At 38.2% G+C, this 21,898-nt stretch overlaps 1 protein-coding gene across 1 annotated transcript in view; it reads left to right on the forward strand.

Moving 5' to 3' along the window:
- The window catches only part of MAGI2 (membrane associated guanylate kinase, WW and PDZ domain containing 2), a 1,931,490-nt gene that overhangs the window by 1,094,868 nt on the left and 814,724 nt on the right, over positions 1-21,898 (forward strand). Inside the window, exon 3 of the mRNA XM_006834399.1 lies at positions 14,002-14,121. Within this exon, the coding sequence (XP_006834462.1) occupies positions 14,002-14,121 (120 nt within the window). The remainder of the gene's footprint in view (positions 1-14,001; positions 14,122-21,898) is intronic.

Raw genomic sequence — 21,898 nt, forward strand, 5'->3', positions numbered from 1 at the left:
GGTGAAGCGCTCACCCACAGACCATCTACATCAATTTGTGAGGAAATAATCTTGTTCACGCCCTAATTGAGGAGGACTGACAATTACCAGCAGGAACAATAGCCAACACCAAAGATGTCTCAATTGCGTCTGCTTACACAAAATTAAAGCTGAGTAAACTTCCTGCTCAACGAGTGCCAAAATGTTGCACGCAAATTACCTGCAGGCAAAAGCAGAGCTTACTACAGAAGTCTTAAACAAGTAGGGTCAAGATCCAGAAGCATTTCTTTAAGAATAGATTAAATGGCTGGTGTCATCACTTATAAAAATGTCTTAATCTTGATAAAACTTGTGTTGAGAAATAAAGTTTATGGTTTTATTTTTACCTTTTAATTCCATTTTTTCAAGAACTTTTGAAGACCCCCTCGTCCTGTAAGCGCAAGGCAGAATTTATATTAGGAAAATAATTTGTGTAGTTAAAGCCTTCTGCTAGCCGCTCATGAAGACTTTGGTGTGAAGGCGTGGATAAGATTTAGGTTACTAATTATTAGTCTTCAAAGTAGCGATGATTCAAGTGCTATGCAATTCTGTATCCTGTGTGAGCTTATGTGTCAGTAGTCAATAATGTCTTGTGTACTTTATTGTAAGACTTTTACATTTTAAAGTGTATACACATTTGTCTGCTTCAAAAGTGATCAACCCAAACATTGTCTACATTTCTTACTTAGCATCATGGATTCCAAGTTCAAGAGACGGAGCAAGATAAAATAAAGTTTAACTGATAAATGACATTTCTCACTTCTATGCCTCATTTGGAGTCAGTGTGGCACTGTAGGATCAATACTGTACTGATAACCACAAGGTTTGTGGTTTAAACCCACCATCTACTCCTTGGTGGATCACTCTGACTCAGAATTGACTCGATGGCATTTAACAACGGCAACATCCCTCATTTACTCTAATATTTACACAAGAGACATATTATGGAATTGACCAAAGGATATATTTGCATGGTATAGTTATGTTGTTGTGGTTGTTAAGTTGCATTGAGTCGGTTCCGACTCATAGTGACCCTGTATAAGGTTTCTAAGGAGCAGCTGGTTGGTTTGAACCACCAAGCTAGGGTTAGCAGTCCAGTGCTTATCCAACAATGCCACACCAGGACTCCAGTATAGTTATAGACAAGCAATAATTTAACATTTAGTCAATCTATACTTTGGTATGTTGTTGTTGTTAAGTGCCGTCGAGTCGGTTCCGACCCATAGCGACCCTGTACAGGGTTTCCGAGGGTGTAAATCTTTACAGGAGTAGAAAGCCTCATCTTTCTCTCACGGAGCGGCTGGTAGTTTCGAACCGCTGACCTTAAGGTTCGCAGCCCGATTCGTAACCACTACGCTACCAGAGCTCCTTGACCATACGAATAGAACTGACATAATATACCTAGATTCTTTCACAACAACAACATAGTGTTTAAAAATATGGTTTATTAGGTACTACTATATTCCAGCCGCTCCACGGGAGAAAGATGAGGCTTTCTACTCCCGTAAGGATTTACACCCTCGGAAACCCTGTACAGGGTCGCTATGGGTCAGAACCGACTCGACGGCACTTAACAACAACAACAACAACAACAATACTTTGGTATAAGAAAATAATGAGGTGCCATAATTCCTCACCTATAAATTATTCATTTGCACCTTCTATATTTGACCTTCATAGTGCTTTAATAATGTAAGAAATAGATATATTTTTAACCATACTATCATTTATTATTCCTGGTGATTCATATTCAAGCCTCTAAAGTGGTTCTGGGTTTAAACTATACTGATGAACATGTAGGGCTAAAATAGTGTATTATTTTAATCCTGATAACAATCATTTATAAACAGACATAAATGGAGATGTGTCTATTGTTTTTCAAATTTATTTAATTATGAAAAGACAATGTATCATATTGAAAATAGCTCTGGGTATACTTATGATTGGAGCTCTGGTAGCGTAGTGGTTACGAATCGGGCTGCGAACCTTAAAGTCAGCGGTTCGAAACTACCAGCTGCTCCGCGGGAGAAAGATGAGGCTTTCTACTCCCGTAAAGATTTACACCCTCGGAAACCTTATACAGGGTCGCTATGGGTCGGAACCGACTCGATGGCACATAACAACAACAACATACTTATGATTCTGTTCATCTCTAAAACCCACTGCCTATAAGTCCATTTGGACGGAGTAGAACACACCCCTAAGGCTGTAATCATTATTAGAGAAGCAGACTGCCACATCTTTCTCCTGGGGACCAGCTGGTGGGTTTGAACCACTGACCTTTTGGTTAGCCAACAGGGCTTTGTTGTTGCACCAAAAGGGCCTTGCTCAGCTGGACACCAGCAAACAAAGACTCCCTAATCAGGCTGCGAGCCTCAGGATATGCAGTTGGAAACTACCAGCTGTTCCATGGGAGAAGATGAGCCTTTCTGCTCCCATAAAGATTTACAGCCTCGGAAACCCTGTACAGGATCTCTGTGAGTCGGAACCGACTCCACGGCACATACAACAACAATTTCCTCTGAGTCCTGGTGTGGCCCTAAACTGGACTGCAATGTTAACTTGAACCACAAGGTTCAAGCTCACCAGCTGCGCCTTGGAAACCCTATACAAGGGTGACTATGGGTTGGAACTGACTCAACAGCACTTAACGACATAATTTCCTCTGAGGAATCCTGGTGTGGCACTGTGGGTTAATGCACTGGACTTCAATGTTAGCTTGAACCTCAAGGTCAGCAGTTCAAGCTCACCAGTCACACCTTGGAAACCCTATCCAGGGTCACTGTGGGTCAGAACCAACTCAAAAGCAGTTAACAACAACAACAATTTCCTCTGAATCCAGTACATGGCTTTAGATTAAACTAGAGCCATTACCAGCGTTACAACTCCCATGCTCTCGGAACTGCTGTTTTAAAATTCATGATGAAATTCAACATCACTTTTATGTTGAATTTTCCAACATATGAGTGAGATTAGAGTGAAGTATGATAGTCCCTGGGCCCACAGCATCAGCATTACCTGGAAACGTTTTTGAAAAGCAAACTTTGGACCCCATATACGAGTTAATAATAATAAAAGAAAAACTCTGGGGGTGAGACACAGCAATCTGGGTTTTAACAAGTCCTCCAGGTGATTCTGATGCTTACTAGGGTTTGAGAAGTGCTGGTTAGATAATAATACTGTCTCAATCCAAACTGTTATGTTTTGGAATAATCACTGATGCCATATGGGACATTAGCCTGAACCTTTCTCTCCAAAAATATTAAAGGAGAGGTCTCTGTTCCTGAAAGATAATAGCACTGCTAGTTTATGCCATGTGCTTTAAATAATAATTGATAGAATGAGGTTTGGAGAATAAAATAATTTTAAAGTAATACTGAGATTTAGAGAAATACACTGTTAAGAAAATAACTCAAAGTACTACAGGTACTTTCCAAATGGATTTGTGAAGTCTTCGGTATTTTGTAAAGCATGTTGTTGTTAAGTGCCTTTGAGTCGGTTGTGACTCAGAGCGACTCTGAATAGCGTTTTCAAGAAGTGACTGGTGAGTTTCAACAGCCAGCCTTAGATTTAGCAGTGCCACACCAGTGTTTTATGGAGGCAATGAACAATCTGTTTGTACATGGTGGTAGGGTGGTGGTTGTGTGCCATGGAGTTGGTTCTAACTCACAGCAGCCCTGCATAGGGTTTCCAAGGCTATAAATCTTTACAGGAGCAGCAAGCCTTATTTTTCTTCCATGGAAAGACTACTATTGTGAACTGCTGACTTTGAGGTTAGCAGCCCTACTCATAACCACTATGCAACGGGTTTTGGGTTGAATATAATTGCAGATTTTACTTTCTTCCCTTAATCCTGTCCACCCCATCAGTGAGTATGAAATCTATAAAGTTCATCTTACTTTATAATCTGTCTATCATATGGTTCTGAAACATGGTGGCTCCTTAGGCTAAGCACTGGATGGTGAACTACAAGATCAGCAGTTCAAGCTCACCAGTCACTCCTCCATAGAAAGATGACATTTTTTGGCTCCTGCAAAGATATGCAGCCTCAGAACTCTATACAGGGTAACTATGTGTCAAACCAACTTGACGGCACTTAACAACAACAAAATCAAGGACCCATTCTATAGTATTTGCTTTGCTTATTTTAGGTCTATGTCTGTATAAAATCATACTTCTTGGTTTGATATTATTAAAAGTGAGTGCACTACAACCCAATGCCTAGGCTGATTATGTAATTATTGATTTAAGACTTTAGGCAACTGAATCCCAGATAATTTTCAATGGATTCACACCCATAAATCTGGCGATGGTGTTCACATTTGCTAATGAGTAACTGACAAGCTAAAGAAATGTCTTCAGATATCTAAGAGTAAGTTAAGTCAACTCCAGTGGAAGGCCACTTAGCTGTCAAGATCGATGTTCTTCATTTGCAGTTGAGAAGTGCCAGGAGAAAGAAGAGAGTGGATTCAGAAACATGCATAAGAAGAGAATTCCATTTCTCAGATTCTCACACAGTGACCCATCTGCCTAGAACCCATTGACTAGAAATGATCAATTCCAAATCTGTTTCTTTAGCAAATATTTTTTTGGATGCCTGTCGTGCTCTGTGGAGCTCTCAGCACATCACAATAGGTCACAATACATGACTGCACTGATGCGCATCCTCTAAGTAGTAATACTTTCCTGTAAGCCAATGGCAGTTTTCCCTTTTTAAAGTATCTTACTTCAATTAGGAATTATCAGAAGGTAGAGGAAAAGTGTGCTTTAGAATTCCATTTACCACAAACGTCATGCTCTTTTCTTCCTAAGGCAAAAGGAGCAATGTTCTTCTATCTAAAAGTAGAATACAAAAAATATTCCATTGGCACCCCTCGTTGCTATGGTAACAACATGACAAGTGGCCTTCATGTGCTTTCACTCTGTATCGATAATAAGCTAACCATTTGGGAGCAAATTCATTCTCTTCAGACTTGTCTTTGGAGCAGAAATACTGTGCGCTTTCATTAATCATGAAGGAGGTGTTAGTCACGCAGTACTTAATATAACAATTAATAAATAAGATGGTTTTTTTACAGTAATGAAGCAACAGGAAATGAAACAACACTCAACTTAGTAGCATTCTCTTCCTTTCAGTTCTATTTTTCCTTTGAGGGAGTTCTCTGGATGACATATAAGAATGAAGCATATAAACCACAATTTGGTTAATAAAATACATTGTGTACTTTTCTATATATCATTCAGGGAAGTCCCATTCAAAAATAGAAGAGTAATAAAAGAAGGTGAGTTTCAACTTCACCTATATAATGAATCATCTGTATTTCCTCTTTGATTCTCCCTATCTTCTACCCTATTCCTAATGTGGGGTGATTACTATTGAAGCTTTACCCGTTACCTCTGTATTCACAGTCTTTTGACATGGGAAAGGAACTATAATTATTTCTGCATAAAAATAAGGTAAGCAACTGTTTCATGAAACCCAGCTTAGTTATTTCTCCAGTGCAGATATTAATTACTTTGAGCTGCAAATTTGCCGTTGTACAATTCATTATATTTCTCATGCACCAGCCCTCATTTTTGGAATACTCTTTCTTTCCAAACAGGTGTTTGCATCACCAGTTGTGTTTTCCTTTGGCTACTGCTTTGCCAATTGATTTAACACCAACTAAACATATTTTCTTTCTGGACAGAAAAATCTAAAGCCATGCTTTCTGACTTATGTTTTCTAGTGTTATACTTGCCATAGGAGCTCTGGTGATGCTGTAGTTAAGTGCTCAGCTGCTAACTGAAAGGTCAATGGTTTGAACCTACCAGTACCTCTTCAGGCGAAAGATGTGGCAGTCAGCTGTAAATATGAGACTTGGAAACCCTAGTGAGCATTTCTACACTGTTTTATAAGGTCACCATGGGTCAGAATTGACTCAAAGACAATGGGTTATGCCTGCCTTAAAATACATGCTAACTAAAAGGAGATCTGGTAGTGTAGTGGTTGCGAGTTGGACTACTAACCTCAAGGTCAGAAGTTTGAAACTACCAGCAGTTCCGTGGGAGAAAGATGAGGCTTTCTGCTCCCATGAAGATTTATAGCCTCAGAAACCCTGTGCAGGGTCGCTAATGACTTGGAACCGACACCACGGCACATAACAACAACAACAACAAGTACTGAGTGCACCCTCCCTGTGTCCCACACTTTAGTGTATATAGTCGCTTGTTTTTCTTTATATCCAGACATTGTTGTTGTTGTTAAGTGACATCAAGTCGGTTCCAACTCATAGTGACCCTGTACAGAATTTCTAAGAAATGGCTAGTAGATCTGAACCACCAAGCCTTGCAGGTCAAACTGACCTTGCAGTCCAGTGTTTATCCTACAGCACCTCATCAGGACTCCAGATGTTAAAAGTGGGAGATATGTGTCTTTAGGCTCAAGAACGTTTCCTTTATTAGAAGTGTTAACCTAAATAGAGTTAATTGATTTAAGACTTCAATTACAATCTATTCCAAAAATAAAATTTTATCAATGATTTTGTTGGAAAATTGTCATTCTTAGACAAACTTCGGTAGCGTAATGGTTACAAGTCTGGTTGCTAACTTCCAGGTTGGCAGTTTGAAACTACCAGCCATTCAGTGGGAGAAAGATGAGGCTTTCTGCTCTTGTAGAGATTCACAGCCTCGGAAACCCTTTGCAGGGTTTGCTATGAGTCGGAACTGACTCCACGGTACACCACCAATATTACTAAAAAGTAAGGCCATCATGTTGCCATATTGTTCATGCTTTTTAGATCGTATACCATCAGTTCATACCTACTGTTTTCTTCATTGCACTGTAAGATAAGTGATGACCAACTAAATGGATTTTTTAACCCATGATTCCACACCTGAAATAGTAAATCAAAAATTGAATGTAAGTGTCCTGAATTCCAGTTCTAAGAACTTTTCCATCTCAGTATGCTTCTATCTTCTTCCTTTAATAGTGACAACAGAGGTGTGTATGTACGTATGTGTGCACATGCATCAGTAATCAGACCCTATCATGCACTGTCATATTTATCCGTCCTTTGAAAATAACTTTAAAAATTCAGAAATACCTGTACTGGGCATTAGTGTTAAGCCAACTGATCTAAGCTAGACCCAGGAAATAAGTAAAGCTAGTGAAGTTTCATTTGAAAAAATTTAGTGATTCTTCTCGAAATGTAACAAGACTTGCTGTGGATCTCTTGCTGCTTTATTGTTGTAATTGTCATTAGTGCTATCGAGTCAGTTCCATTTCATAGCGACCCTGTATGGGGTTTCTGAGGAGTAGCTGGTGAGTTTGAGCCACCTACCTTGAGGTGGAGTGCTTGTCCTATGGCGCCATACTAGGACTCCGTGCTGCCTTATAGAAATCTCCAATCAAACATCCATTTGCTCCTGAGAAGCCTGTAGCATTTGTAGGTCTGATTACCCTTCAGTTTCTTGTCCCACAATCTTTGTCTTCTCTTCAGCCATTTTCCATCTAGCATCTAAGCTAACAGATAATCTCAGTAACTGACCCATGAAACGGTCCATGGGCTTCAGTGACCTGATTTCATGGTCAATTGATAGCATTTATCAAGTGATCTTCCTGACATTCTTTGTAACTTACTTTTGTATTTTTAATTATTGTCATTGTTCATTGTCTCTTCCTGTTAAAATATTAGTTCCATATGGGTAAGGATCCTAAGGAGTCCTAGTATGATGCTTTGAGATAAACCACTAGACTGCAAAGTCAGTTTGAACCACAAGGTCGGTGGTTCATACTCACCAGAAGCTCCTTGGAAACCATATACAAGGTCACTATGAGTCAGAACTGACTCATCAGCACTTAACAACATCAAGGGTTCCTAAGATATATTATTTAATGGCATGTCTCTTGTAACCTGAATAATGTTTGGCACATAGTACATGCTCAATTAATATTTATGCAAGAACACCTTAGAAGAATTTTATGGTGTCATCTCTGCTCTTAAATATAGCCCTATTTGAGTGTTTAATCTGTGCCATGCATTGTCTTAACGACCTTATAGGAATATCCCATTTATTCTTTAAATTAACTCTGTGTAGAAGCCACTAATACTATTCTCATTTTACACATAAGAAAACTAGAATTATTGAGGAAGAGGAACCTTTCTAAGCATAGACAGTTGGAACCCAGAACTCACATTGTTCTCTACTATAGCATACATTTAAAAAGTAGTTTATTTTTTATCTAAACCAATGAATCATTCTGATTGTGGAAATTTTATATTAAAGACAAGGAAAAGTGATAAAAGGCAGGCCAATAAGGAGATATTTCATATACATGAAAATTCTTAAATTATCTTATTTCACATATACTATCAAGGCAGGTATGGCACTGAGGGCAAATGCGCAAGACGGCAAAGTTGTTTGAACTGTAAGGTTGGTGGTTCAAGCTCACCAGCTGCTCCTTGGAAACCCTATACAGGGTCGCTATGGGGTCAGAACTGACTCGACAGCACTTAACAACAACAACATCAAAGCAGGTGCATTTAAAGAAGCCCTAAGCAAGTAAATAAATAAGTTAAATGCCATGAGTCAGTTCTAACTCATGGCAACCCTGTATAGGGTTTCCAAGGAGTGGGTTTGAACTATGGACTGTGGTTAGCAGTCCAGTGTTTATCCTACAGCATCACACCAGGACTCCGACAACCTGATATACCAGGAGTTTCCTTTTTTTGTAAATAATAGAATCTCAGCTTCCTTGGACTCATTTTACCGCTCAGCATTTTCCTCTCCTTTTTTTAGCCAGAAACCCTGGTGGCATAGTGGGTTATGCATTGGGCTGCTAACCACAAGGTCAGTAGCTTGAATCCATTAGCCACTTTGGAGCAAAAGATGAGACATTCTGCTCCCATAAAGATTTATAGCCTTGGGAAACCTGGATAGGGTTGCTATGAGTTGGAAATGGTTTAAAGGCACACAACAACAAGGCTCTTTTCAACAAAGTCTTTTTCTTTTTAATCTAGAGACCAAGTGATAATCCCTTTGAAGAGAGGATGTGATGTAGTTGTGTCTTACTTATCAGGTCTAATTGCAGAGAGTGGTGACAAACTAAGAGACAGAGGCAAGCACCCCAATGACAGAGCTGTTGGTGCTGCAAGAGAGCAGTGCTCAGAGCAAAGACAGTACAGATGACAGTATGACACTGTGTGGTTACAGAACATAGAATTAATCAAATGTTTGCAGATAGAATAAAAGAGAAGGGTGCTCAAAGGATTCTGAATTTCCACCTGGAAATTCAGATTAAGAGTGCAGGTGTTAAAAAAACAAACACAAAGGCATTTCCAGATATCAAAGTTTCAGTAAATGTACCTCCTGAGATATATTACTCTACAGAAGGCTGTGCTCTGCCCAAACTAGGGAACAGAGCACCAGAAGAGTCATGGAATCTGAGAGGGATGAGATAGAGCATAAGAAACAGAAATAATGAAGCCCTATGGTGATGGTGAATTGGCATCCTAGGGTGGTGTTTTGTGTAGGTCAACAACATCCTGGTTGGAGCTGGTCCGAAAGCCCCAGGAGATATTTCCTCAGTAGGATGATTTGATTAAATACCAAAATAGTTTGATATTTTTGAGAGGATATTTATGCAACCAGAGAAGGATTAATGACAAAACATGGACAATTCAGGAAGTGAAAAAAAAAAATTTAATCTAGAATAAACAAGAAAGAAAACGTAGCTGGCAATATAATTACAAAGTACTATTGATGTGAACATACAATAATCTCACCACAATTATATTCTATAGAAAAGTGGAAGAAAGCAAGGAGGAAGAGCCTTGTGGGACAAGGGAGAAGTATGAGCAAAAGAGATTTAAATCCTCATTTTCTTTCCTGGGAAGTCAAGAAATAATGACTAAGAGTGAAAAATCAAGAGGCATCGTAAGTGAATTATTGAGAGATATGAAGATAAACCAAAAGAATCATTTAAGAGAGTTGAAAGTACTTGTTTCTAGGAATAGAGAAATGTGAGTGAGTGTGTGTGTGTGTGTGTGTGTGTGTGTGTGTGTGTGTAGGAGTTAAAGCTGGTTATGTGGATCTATTAGAAAAAATAACAAGCCTTATAGATATTTTTAAATCTCTAAAATATCTACATATGTTACTTTGATAAAAAATAAAAAATAAACTTTGAAAGGAGGCTCCCCATAACAATAAATATGGAGAATTTCAATTAAGGGTTGGGCTTGAAGGAAAAGAGAAAATATGAACATAAAATGCAGATAAGGAACATAGAAATAATAATAATAAAAAAAAAAAACTTTAAGGGACCAGCTTTGAGGTTGTCTCTTATATTGTGGAAAAGAAGCTAATTGTTTCTGCTGTAACTTAGGCAGTTAGAGATGGACGAATGTTGGGAATCTGAGAGGGGAAAGAAAGCATATTTAAAAGAAATATGAAGCAGCAGTTGGATCAACTTGACGTTTGTAGAGCCTGAATTTGTAGAGTACTTTGTCAGTAAAATTTCATGATTTTCTGTAGCAACTGCAGCCCAGGAATGAAATAACCAATACTGAATCTATTGTTATTGTTGTTAAGTGCCCTTGAGTGGGTTCCAATTCATAGCAAGCCTGTATAGGGTTTCTGAGCCTGTGAATCTTTACAGTACCATAAACCCTCATCTTTCTACCACAGAGCAACAGAAAGGCTCATCTTGTGATTCACAGTCAAGTGCTTATTTGACATAGCCACCACGCTCCCATTGTGAAGTTTGGTAGCCTTAGAATGGGGAGCATGTGCTAAAAAAAAAAAAAAAAAGAAGAAGAGATTATCGGTTATCCCTTAGTTGTTATTAAGTGCCACTGAGTAAGTTCCGATTCATAGTGACTCTGTATAGAATTTCTGAGGAGAAGCTAATGAGTTTGAACCACTGACCTTATGGCCAAGTACTTATCCTACCTTACCAGGACTCTGTTTAACATCCCTTAATAGTGAGGGGAAAAAAATCAAGCCAGACATAGAAATATAAGAGAAATTAGGCGAAATCAGGGGATTGGAAGTCATCATTAGAAGGAAGAACAGTATGAGAAAAGAGGATGTGAAGTCAATAGCGAAGATGGGAACTGCAGTGTGAAATTATAGAGTAGAACTTCTTCAAGCATAAGGTAGGCCTGTTCCCAGTTCATGTAGTAATTAGAACCAGGTGGGCCAGGTGACACCGATCCAACAATCATGAGTCTGAATTCCAAGACCAAGAACTCAGTCAGTGGCCTGAGAAGCAAGTTGAAGATAGAAAATCACCCTATTCACTAAAATGTGTAGCAGGTGGGTTATAAATCAGCAACAGTAGAAATTGCCCTAAAGTATCTGATCTTCTACTCAAATTATCCAAGCAGTATAGTGTATGGCAAAGGAGCTCTGGTAGCGTAGTGGTTACGAATTGGGCTGCGAACCTTAAGGTCAGTGGTTCGAAACTACCAGCCGCTCCGCGGGAGAAAGATGAGGCTTTCTACTCCCGTAAAGATTTACACCCTCGGAAACCCTATACAGGGTCGCTATGGGTCGGAAACGACTCGATGGCACATAACAACAACATAGTGTATGGCAAGCCGCTAATTAATCAACAAGTGTCACTTCTGCAATATTCAGGAAAAAAAAAAAGTCAAATATTGACTCTTAGGTATGCAATTTTTTCCCCATAATGATTAGGTTGCTGGTTATGTGCCATCAAGTCAATTCCAACTCATAGTTACCCCGTTGTATAGGGTTTCTGAGGCTATAAATCTTTATGGGAGCAGAAAGCCTCATATTTCTTCTCCAGAGCAGCTGGTGGATTCAAGCAAACCAGCTTGAAATCCACTATGCTACCAGAGCTCCTTTTAATGATTAGAGTGTGTTCTAAATAAACAGAAAAGCAAATTTATTGCCAAAAACCATGCTAATGCTCTTTTAATTCACAAGGGTTAAGCACATAAAAGTCAGGAAATTGAATGTTACGGTTCTCATAGAAACATTAATTTGACAGCATTATGCATACTAGGTGTGGGAGTTTTATATTTTATAACATAAAGGCAGGAGGAAATATTGCAAAATGCTGTGCAGTTAAACTAAACAAAATAAATTCAGGGGAAAGTCATTATTTGTGATTGTGGGGGGAACATGGTTTGCAACCCCCAAAGAAGAATTGTCAAACTTAATTTAGAAAATAATGCCTTCAAACCTTGAAACTATTTTCAATTACAATTGTTCATTTTCAATAAAAATCAATTTTGCTAGCATAATGTGCATTCTAACATACTTTATTTCTCTCAGTTAGCAATCCATATTTGATCCTAATAGAACAAAAAGAGATCTGACTGGCTATCTTCAGAGCCTTGTTGAATATGAAGAAGCCCACCAATGTATTAACTTGCTTTTATATTTGCCCTCTAGCAATGACACAGTAAGCACTTGAATGCATGTTAAAAGGTTGCCAGTTTGACCCTACCAAGAAACATCTCAGGAGAAAGGCTTGGTGATCTGAAAGAGCACAGCTCTGGAACACATGGTTTCATCATGAGTCCAAACATACCCAACAGCAACATAGATGTCTATATATTTGGTGCTTGTATGCATTATGGAAATGTTCATCTGACCATGCACATTATCTTAAAAAAAAAAGTAACCTAGGGCATGTTCAAAGAAGAAAGTGAACCAGAAAACAAACTCTTTAATATGTCTCTTTTTCTGTTCATTCCTCACAAACTGCACAGCACGTTGAGCATCTGAACCTCAGCCCTAAGCATGTCCATTCATTCTCAGTCAGATCAAAAGGTATGGAGGGAGAATAGAAGTTTTAATCATTCAATTTCAATTAATATTAATTATTTTATATCTATGGTAGTAGTGGTGATAGTGTGCTATGGAGTCGGTTCTGACTCATAGCGTCCCAGTATAATGTTTCTGAGTGGCTGGTAGATTCGAACTGCTAACCTTTCAGTTAGCAGCTCAGCTTGTAATCCATTAAACTACCAGCACTTCTTATCTATAGAAGCAAACATTTCTTTAAATCAAATATTTGTTATAGAATCAAAATTATTTCACATGATAAATATTTATTATTAAGTGCCATCCAGTCAGTTCTGACTCTTCATGACCCTGTATAGGGCTTCCAAGAGTGGCTGCTAGATATGAACTGCCAGCCTTCTGTTTAGCAGTCCAATGCTTATCCTACAGTGCCTCTCTAGGACTAATACATAATAAAAACTTATCATGTGACAAATAATCATGTTATATAGCCATATTTTTATTATATAGTAAAAATAATTGTTAAATGCCATTGAGTCGGTTCCAACTCATAGCAACCCTGTATAAATATAAGGTTTCAAAGGAGTGGCTGGTGAGTTTGGACCACTGGCCCTGTGGTTCAAATCGACCTTGCGGTCCAGTGATTTATCCCGCAGCACCACACCAGGATATGTAGTAAAAATATGTATCATATAAACAAAATTTAGTTTTTGATGTGAATATAGCAAATGAAAACCCAACAACCTAGCTCCCAAAAAAGAAAGCTGATCACGAAAATAAAAAGCTAAATTGACATCTTGCGGAACATTTCTATTTTCCATTAGTTTATGTTCATAGCACAGCAGTCAATAGAACAATGCAAGTCCATTCATGAGAGCAAAAGATGTAAATTCCTGAACTAGCAGACTCCTGGCCCAGTAGTCAAACCACCTCTTCAAAAAAGTGCACAATGGCTTGCATTTTTCACTCAAACTCTATGCAGCTTCTTTTCATGGCAATGACCTCTTTATTAGTGTGATGAAGAAAAATGCTTTTTATATTTCCTTTAATCTTTACCTCCTGCTACTTTCTGGTACCAAACAAACCGAAGGACAAATACACACTGCCAATTCACAGGATGTACAAACAAGTGCTATTGAATATTCAGAAGTATGGTGGTATTTCTAAAATTCAATAACAAATCACTTCAGAGTCTTTCTTTTGTTTTTAATTTTCCTGATTCAGGCACCACAAGGCCACATAAGGAGGGCGAGGTTCCTGGAGTGGACTATATTTTCATCACAGTTGAAGATTTTATGGAATTAGAGAAAAGCGGTGCTCTCCTAGAAAGTGGGACCTATGAAGGTAAGCACAGCTTTGCAACTACAGCTATTCCCTTGTTTATCACCTTTTTCTCACTTGGTTGAAATGCATTAGGACACCAGGTTCTCAAACAACTGTTTTTCTTGGTTTGGGATCTTTCATAAGGAACTTTGAAATATTTTACAACACATCTGGATTAACTCTGCTCTTCTGATTCTGAGAGATATGTATATGCCCACTGAAGTAACGTGGGGGTTGTCTCCTGGGGCTAAACTGTGATCTTTCAGATAAAATTCCTTCATCTGTAGGCAGCATCTAAAAGTGTGCAAGCCTAGAGTTCCAGTGGTGTTATTATCTCTGTTTCACTCTTTCAAATTACTCTACTACTCTGGCTATCACTTGCTTCTCATGCAAAATGATAGAATAGGACAATATGCTATGTGGATGAATCCATTGTTCTATGACAATAGCAAATCTCTTGTATACTGAAGAGAACAAATGAAATCAAAATCTAGAAAGGATAAAGTGTGGTTCAGTGGAAAGAGCGCTGTAATATGTTACAAAACCTAGGTTTATTAGTTACCCACAGTAAATAATAAGTAACTCACTAACTGTCTCTGAATCCCCATAGTTTTAGCTGTAAAAAGGTAAGGATAACCATTGAACTGAAACAAAGTGTTTGCTTTGTTGAGTGTAAAACCAATGAACTGCTGTGTAAACCTTCACTCAATTCATATTACAAAGTTTAGGTGGCAAAAATGACGATGTATTGACATGATTACATTTATATTTTAAGGTTACGGTTTTTTGCATGTGTTTTATATCTAATGAAATTTTATATTTATGCATATATCTACTGAAACTTGAAAATGGTATATCTAAAAAAGTAATAGAGAATAATATCTTTCATTCCTATCTCACAAAGTCATGGGTATAAAGTTAGTGTTTGCATAATTATTGAGTCCAAAGATGAATCTAGTTTTATTGAATTACAACGGATATTGATGGATATTTTTAAATCCATAATATATATGCACTGTTGCTTAGCTCACTGAACATAAGGTCTTTACTAACCATCAATGAATGAGTTGCATTTACCATGTTAACACTTTGATCTTCCACCACATCTCTCATTTACTTGCTGTTATTTAATATACTTTACTTACAGAAGAATTCAGTGCATTGAGCTGATTTGAAAGACGCAGAGATTAATTAAAATACTTTAACTAAAGAAAGTTGTGTTGATGACATAAACTAGCTTAAATTACATATGAAAATAACTTATATTAGTCATAACTGTCAACATAATTATATTAAGATGTCATTAAATGCACGATATACTTTTTAGAATATTTTTCTATGGGCTTTGTGACATTACTTAGTGACATACCTTAGTTTGTGTGTCTGTCAATAATAATGTATTATAACAGATTATTTCACTTAAGTGTAATTTATATGAATTTAAAAATCTGTGATTTAGCATAAAGGAATGTTCCAAGAATATAATAATTAACAAATATGATTTTTTCATTTTGTTTATAAAATACTCAGTAAACAGGTAGTATAAAAACTAAAAAAAATTAACGAACTATTCATATTCTTTGTTACTCTCATGATAAACTAAATGTTGAAAAATTGAATATCAATATATTTTTAAATGTTTTAATTTTAGATTGCAGCTGAATTTAGAGGAAAATATCCTGAAAGCATTCCAACATAACCAGATTTAGTGAGCACAGAGTAGGTTACCCTTGAGTCTTCTTCAGACATCTTTTCCGAGCTGAGTTCAGTTTCATCTGTTTAATGACAATTTTTTTAAAGGACCCAGCATATATATAGCAGATTATTGAACAGTGAGACTGATTTGGATTGTGCAGATTTTTATTCTGTAGCACAGAGTGTTTCAAGAGTTGAAATTGGCTCAAAAGCACTAACAACTACATGACTGCCTCTAAAATCAATACCATTTCTTTGAAAACACATTGTGCACTTAAATGAATAAGAATCACATTTCACATGTCAGAGGCAATGGTCATCTGGGTGGAAAACTAGGGAGCATTTTCAAATGTCAGGATCTTTATTGTTGTTAGGTGCCGCCTACTTGATTCTGGCTCATAGCAACTCTATGCAAAACAGAACCAAACACTGCCTAGTCCTGTGCCGCCCTTACCATTGCTGTGATGTTTGAGCCCATTGTTGCTGTCACTGTGTCAATCCATTTTGTTAGGGTCTTCCTCATTGCTTACCAAGCATGATGTCCATCTCAAGGGACTGATCCCTACTGAGAACATGTTCAAAGAACAAGAGAGAAAGTCTTGCCATCCTTGCTTATAAGGGTGTTCTGGCTGCACTTCTTCCAACACAGATCAGTTTGTTCTTCTTGGAGTCACTGGTACTTTCAATATTCTTTGCCAACACCATACTTTGAATGCATCAATTCTTCCTTATTCATTGTCCAACTTTCAAATGCCTATGAGCCAATTGAAAATACCATGACTTAGGTCATGCTCACTTTAGTCCTCAAAGTAATATTTTTATTCTTTAACACTTTAGAGAGCTCTTTTGCAGCAGAATGGACTAATAAAATACATTGCTTGATTTCTCAACTGCTGTGTCCATGAGCTTTGAGTGTGGATCTGAGTAAAATGAAGTCTTTGACAACTTCAATCATTTCTATGTTTCTAATGATGTTATTTATTGGTCCAGTGGTGAGGATTTTCCTTTTCTTTACATTGAGGTGCAATCCATACTGAAGACTTTCATACTGTGGTCTTTGATCTGCATCATTAAGAATGTAGGGCCTTAGATGGAATCCTGAACTCCACCCAAAACCTTCTGAGGTAGGACATTCCCTCTAAATCACATGCAGACCAACCTGGAAGGGCTAGAAGAACAGAAAATACTTTTTTGAAATAAAGACAGTCTGAAAAAAAAAAGCAGACTGGATGTTTGAATTTCAAGCAAACTTGAAGACATCAAGGTAAGAAAAGTCATCCCATCAGGGCAAATCTCCTAAAACTGAAACACAAATGGAAGCCATAAGCAATCTAGTATGGTTGCTCATGACCACCCTTGTCTTCTTGTGAGTAGAAGTGGGAGAAATGCAGCAATGAAGACACAGGCTGAGTTTGGCCATGTTCCATTGACACCTGTTGACCTGGAGATGAGAAAAAGAAGAGGAAGGGCTGGCTGGTCTGAAGTTTAGGGAGATGCATGAACTCACAAGCCCATGGACACTGACCTAGACATAGGGGGCTAAAGCTGAGAGTGAAGTGGCCAGCTGGTCTGAAGTATGTGTACATCAAATATTTTTCATTGTTCCTTTGTGAAATATCAAGGTGTAAAAGGGAAGCAACACCTTGGGTGGAAGCAGGATAGATGTTGTTACAGGGAGGGGAGAGTAACCATTTAGATGAAACAAAATGTATGATTGGTTGAAAGTAAAGCTTTTGATCTTTTCTGTTTACCTTCACTCAATTCACAATAAAACATTGGGGGGAGAAAAAAAAACCCAAAGATCTTGAAAGGCTCTTTATGAAAATGAATGCAGTACCATTTCTCTTCAATTTGTCATTGCTAACACAGTAAACCATATGATTGTCTGATTCAAAAACGCCAATACCAGTTAGCTCACTAATGCCTAGAATATAGATCTTTATCCATTCCATTTCATTTCTGACAACTTCCAGTTTTCCAAGATTTATACTGTATACATTCTGTGTTCCAAATATTAATGGATGTTTGCAGCTATATCTTCTCATCTTGAGTTGTACCCATCAGCAAATGAAGGTCCAGAAAGCTCTACTCCATTCACATCATTAAGGTCTAGTCTACTTTGAAAAGGCAGCTCTTCCCTTTCAATGGGGGTGGGGTAGGGGCGTCCCATCTCCCAGCACTATATCTGATCATGTTCTGTTGCTGTTCATAAGGTTTCCAGTGGCCAACCATTCAAAAGGAAAACCTGCCTCTCTGTCTTCCTAGTCTAGAAGCTTCCCTGAAACCTGTCCACCATGGGTGACCCTGCTGGTATTTAAAATACCAATGGCATTGCTTCCAACATAATAGTAACACACAAACCACCAAAGTTTGACAAACTCACAGGCAATGGTGGTCAGGATCATTAAGTTTTATATTTTGTGTTTTACATTGGAACTAGGAACCCAGTAAAGTTCACATTCTATTCAAAATCATTGCTGTTTCTTCATGATTGATCATAAACTCTGGATTCAGTTCACCACTTAATGTGTGTTTTGTAAAGGAAATCTTGTTGTTAGATTCCATTGAGTCAGTTCAACAGAACAAAGTACAATAGAATGAAGTACTTCCTGGTCCTATACCATTTTCTCAATTGTTGCAGCCACCATGTCAGTCCATCTCATTGAAAGTCTTCCTCATTTTCACTGACCCTCTATTTAATCAATAATGTCCTTCTCCAAGGACTGGTTCCTTCTCATAACATACCCAAAGTACTTGTAATTAAATCTTGCCATCTTTACTTCTAAGGAACATTCTGACTGCATGTCTTCCTAGACCATTTAAAATTTTTTTCTGGCTCTCCTGTATATATTCAGTATTTTTCTCCAACACCATAATCCAAATGCATCAATTCTCCAGTCTTTGCCATTCATTGTACATCTTTCACTTGCATATGAAGTGATTGAAAACACCAAGGCTTCGGTCAAGAACATATCAGTTCTCACACCACCAAGAAGAAGAAAAGGTCGTAGGGCACTGTATTTGTACCTGGGGTCCCTGCACTGAGAATATTCTTAACCCAGAAGATATATATGTAGAGAGAGCTAAAACACCAGAGATGGCATGAGATGGTAAGACACAGAACCAGTAGATCAGTGCAAGGCAGCACAGTGGACTTCCTGGCCCATGGAGCAAGGTGATTACAGTGGGTATGCTGACATATGGAGTGCTGAATACCTTTGGGCAAAAGCCTTCCTAGTGGAGTGAGGTTCCTGCAGGCAATTGTCAACAGAAGTTCACTTGCCATCTCAAGTAGTATGAAAGCTGAGAACCTTCAGAAAGAAGGCTTCCTGATGGATTTGGGTGCCCCTGGACCTGTACTGGTAATACTAATGAGCTTTGTGACATTTGTCCAAGCAGGAAAGAGGCCAGGCTGAGACGCAAGAGGCTAGGGGCCTGACGGATACCTACCTGCAGGCATAGCTGAGACAATGTTCTGATGAAAGAACTGTATCCTGAGTCAATCTTGATTTTGCATTGTAACCTGTTACTTTCCTGATAAACCCAAAAAATATGAGTTTTGTATGGCTGTTAAAATGAATTCTCAAACACAGTAGGAGGTAATGAGTGCTGTGGGAGGGACTTCTGGTGTCAAAACTGGTAAAAAAGTTAAAGGTTAGGCATTTGTCTTTTGTTCACATCCTAAGAATCCACCTTGAGCTACTGCTAATGTTGATCCTCTCTCCTTCCTCTTGTGTAGTTAGACAAGGAGGTCTGATGCTGCCACCATGCCATTGTTGTAACTGGTGCCTTTTTTATAGTTCTGTCCATTCCAAAGAAAGGTGATCCAACAGAATGTGCAAATTATTGAACAATATCATTAATATCACAACACAAATAAAATTCTGCTAAAGATCATTCAAAAATGATAATAGCAGTACATCAATAGGGAATTGCCAGATATTCAAGCTGAATTCAGAAGAGGACATGAAACAAAGGATATAATTTCTGATGTCAGATGGATCTTGGCTGAAAGAGAGAATAATACCAGGAAGATGTTTTATTGAATACGCAAAGACGTTCGACTATGTGGATCATAACAAATTATGGGTGACAAAGGAAACCTAGTGAATGTCTTTTTGCTGTTGGTGCTTTCAGAACATACAGAATAACAACCATGTACTACTCAACTAGACACAAATAAAGACTGAGAGCTTTTGTATTTGGGATACTTTCATGATAGCCTTTCATAAAGTTTCTTTAATAAAAGCCCAGATTTTCTCTCCTACATTCTCCCTTCTTCAATGTTTGGGTCACTGCCCTTCCCTCCTCTTTGCTAACGCATTCTCAGGTCTATTCAATACTTTTTAGAGTCCTTGACCAGACTCAAAAATCCTATGTCTGATATTGTGTGAGTACACCAAAGGAAATCAAATGAAATCAAGTTGCTCTCAGCTATAAGGCTACAGACTTTGTATTAACAATATTAGCTCCTTAAAACTAAAAGAAGAGTTGGAACTGACTCTGTGGTGCTTAACAGCAACACTAAGACTAAAAGGAGCTTCCAGACTCCAACCCACAAACAAGCACACCAAGACTGTTAATATTATTGGAGGTAGGGAGACAACCCCTGCTTGCTCTTGCCCATTCTAAATGCTTCCTAACTTTGATCTATTTGGAGAAAAGGAATGGTGAGGTTTTTGTTGTTGTTATGTGCCATCGAGTCAGTTCTGACTCATAGCAACCCTACACAGGGTTTCCGAGGCTATAAACCTTTACGGGAGCAGACCGCCTAATTTTTCTCCCACGGAACCACTGGTAGTTTCGAACTGCTGACCTTGCGACTCACAGCCCGATTCGTAACCACTACGCAACCAAAGCTCATTAGCAGTGGTCAAATGAGTTCTCTGTAAAATGACAAGCTCAGGCAATCATTGCTGAGGAACCAAATCTAGTACCACTGTGATTCTATCTCAACCTTCAATTTTAGAACAAGATACACCCAACCTGAAAAGTGATATTGAAGAAAACAGTATTTGAAATATTTTTCAAATGTATACATGCATGTATATAATACTTTCTGAAAGCGAAGAGGACCTAAAATACTAAACTGATGAAGATCAAAGCTTTTGGTATGGGTTGTACCTCAATTTAAAGAAAACAGAAATCCTCACCACTGCCTCAATGAATAAAATCAGGATAAATAGAAAAGATTGAAGTTGTCAACACTTTGCTTTGATCCATTATCAACACTCATGGAACCATCAGTCAAGAAATCAAATGACATATGGCATTAGGCAAATCTGTTGCACAAGACCTTTTTAAAGTGTTACAGAGCAAAGATGTCAGTTTGAGGACCAAGGTGCACCTGACCCAAGCCATAGTATTTTCAATAGCCTCATATGCATGCAAAAGTTGGACGGTGAATAAAGGAGACTTTTGAACAATCGATGCATTTATTATGGTATTGTTGTTGTTAGGTGCCATCGAGTCTGTACTGACTCATAGCGACCCTGTGCACAACAGAACGAAATACTGTCCGGTACTAGGCCAACCTCACAATTGTTGCCACACTTGAGCCCATTGATGCTGACATTTTGCCAATATATCTCGCTGGGGGTCTTCCTTTTTTTCTCTGACCCTCCACCTTACCAAACATGATATCATTCTCCATCAACTGGTCCCTCCTGACAATATGTCTTAAGTATGAAAGACAAAGTTTGGCCATCCTGGTTTCTAAGGAGCACTCTGGCTGCACTTCTTCCAACACAGATCTTTTTGTTCTTTTGGCTGCCCATGGTACATTCCATATTCTCCTCTAACACCATAACTCAAAAGCATCAATTCTTCTACAGTCTTCCTTATTCGGTGTCCAGCTTTCGCAAACATGTGAGATTAATTTTCATTTTCAATTTCCAGTGGTATTGGAAGAGAATATTAAAAGTGCCATGGACTGCCAGAGGAATAAACAAATTTTGCTACTTGCTAGAGCCTATGCGAAAGCTGGACAGTGAATAAGGAAGACTGTAGTAGAATTGATGCCTTTGAGTTGTGGTGTTGGAGGAGAATACTGAAAGTGCCATGGACTGCCAAAAGAACCAATAGATCTGTTTTGGAAGAAGTG

The sequence above is a fragment of the Chrysochloris asiatica genome, unplaced genomic scaffold (assembly GCF_000296735.1).
Source record: "Chrysochloris asiatica unplaced genomic scaffold, ChrAsi1.0 scaffold00010, whole genome shotgun sequence".
Taxonomy (NCBI): Eukaryota; Metazoa; Chordata; class Mammalia; order Afrosoricida; family Chrysochloridae; genus Chrysochloris; species Chrysochloris asiatica.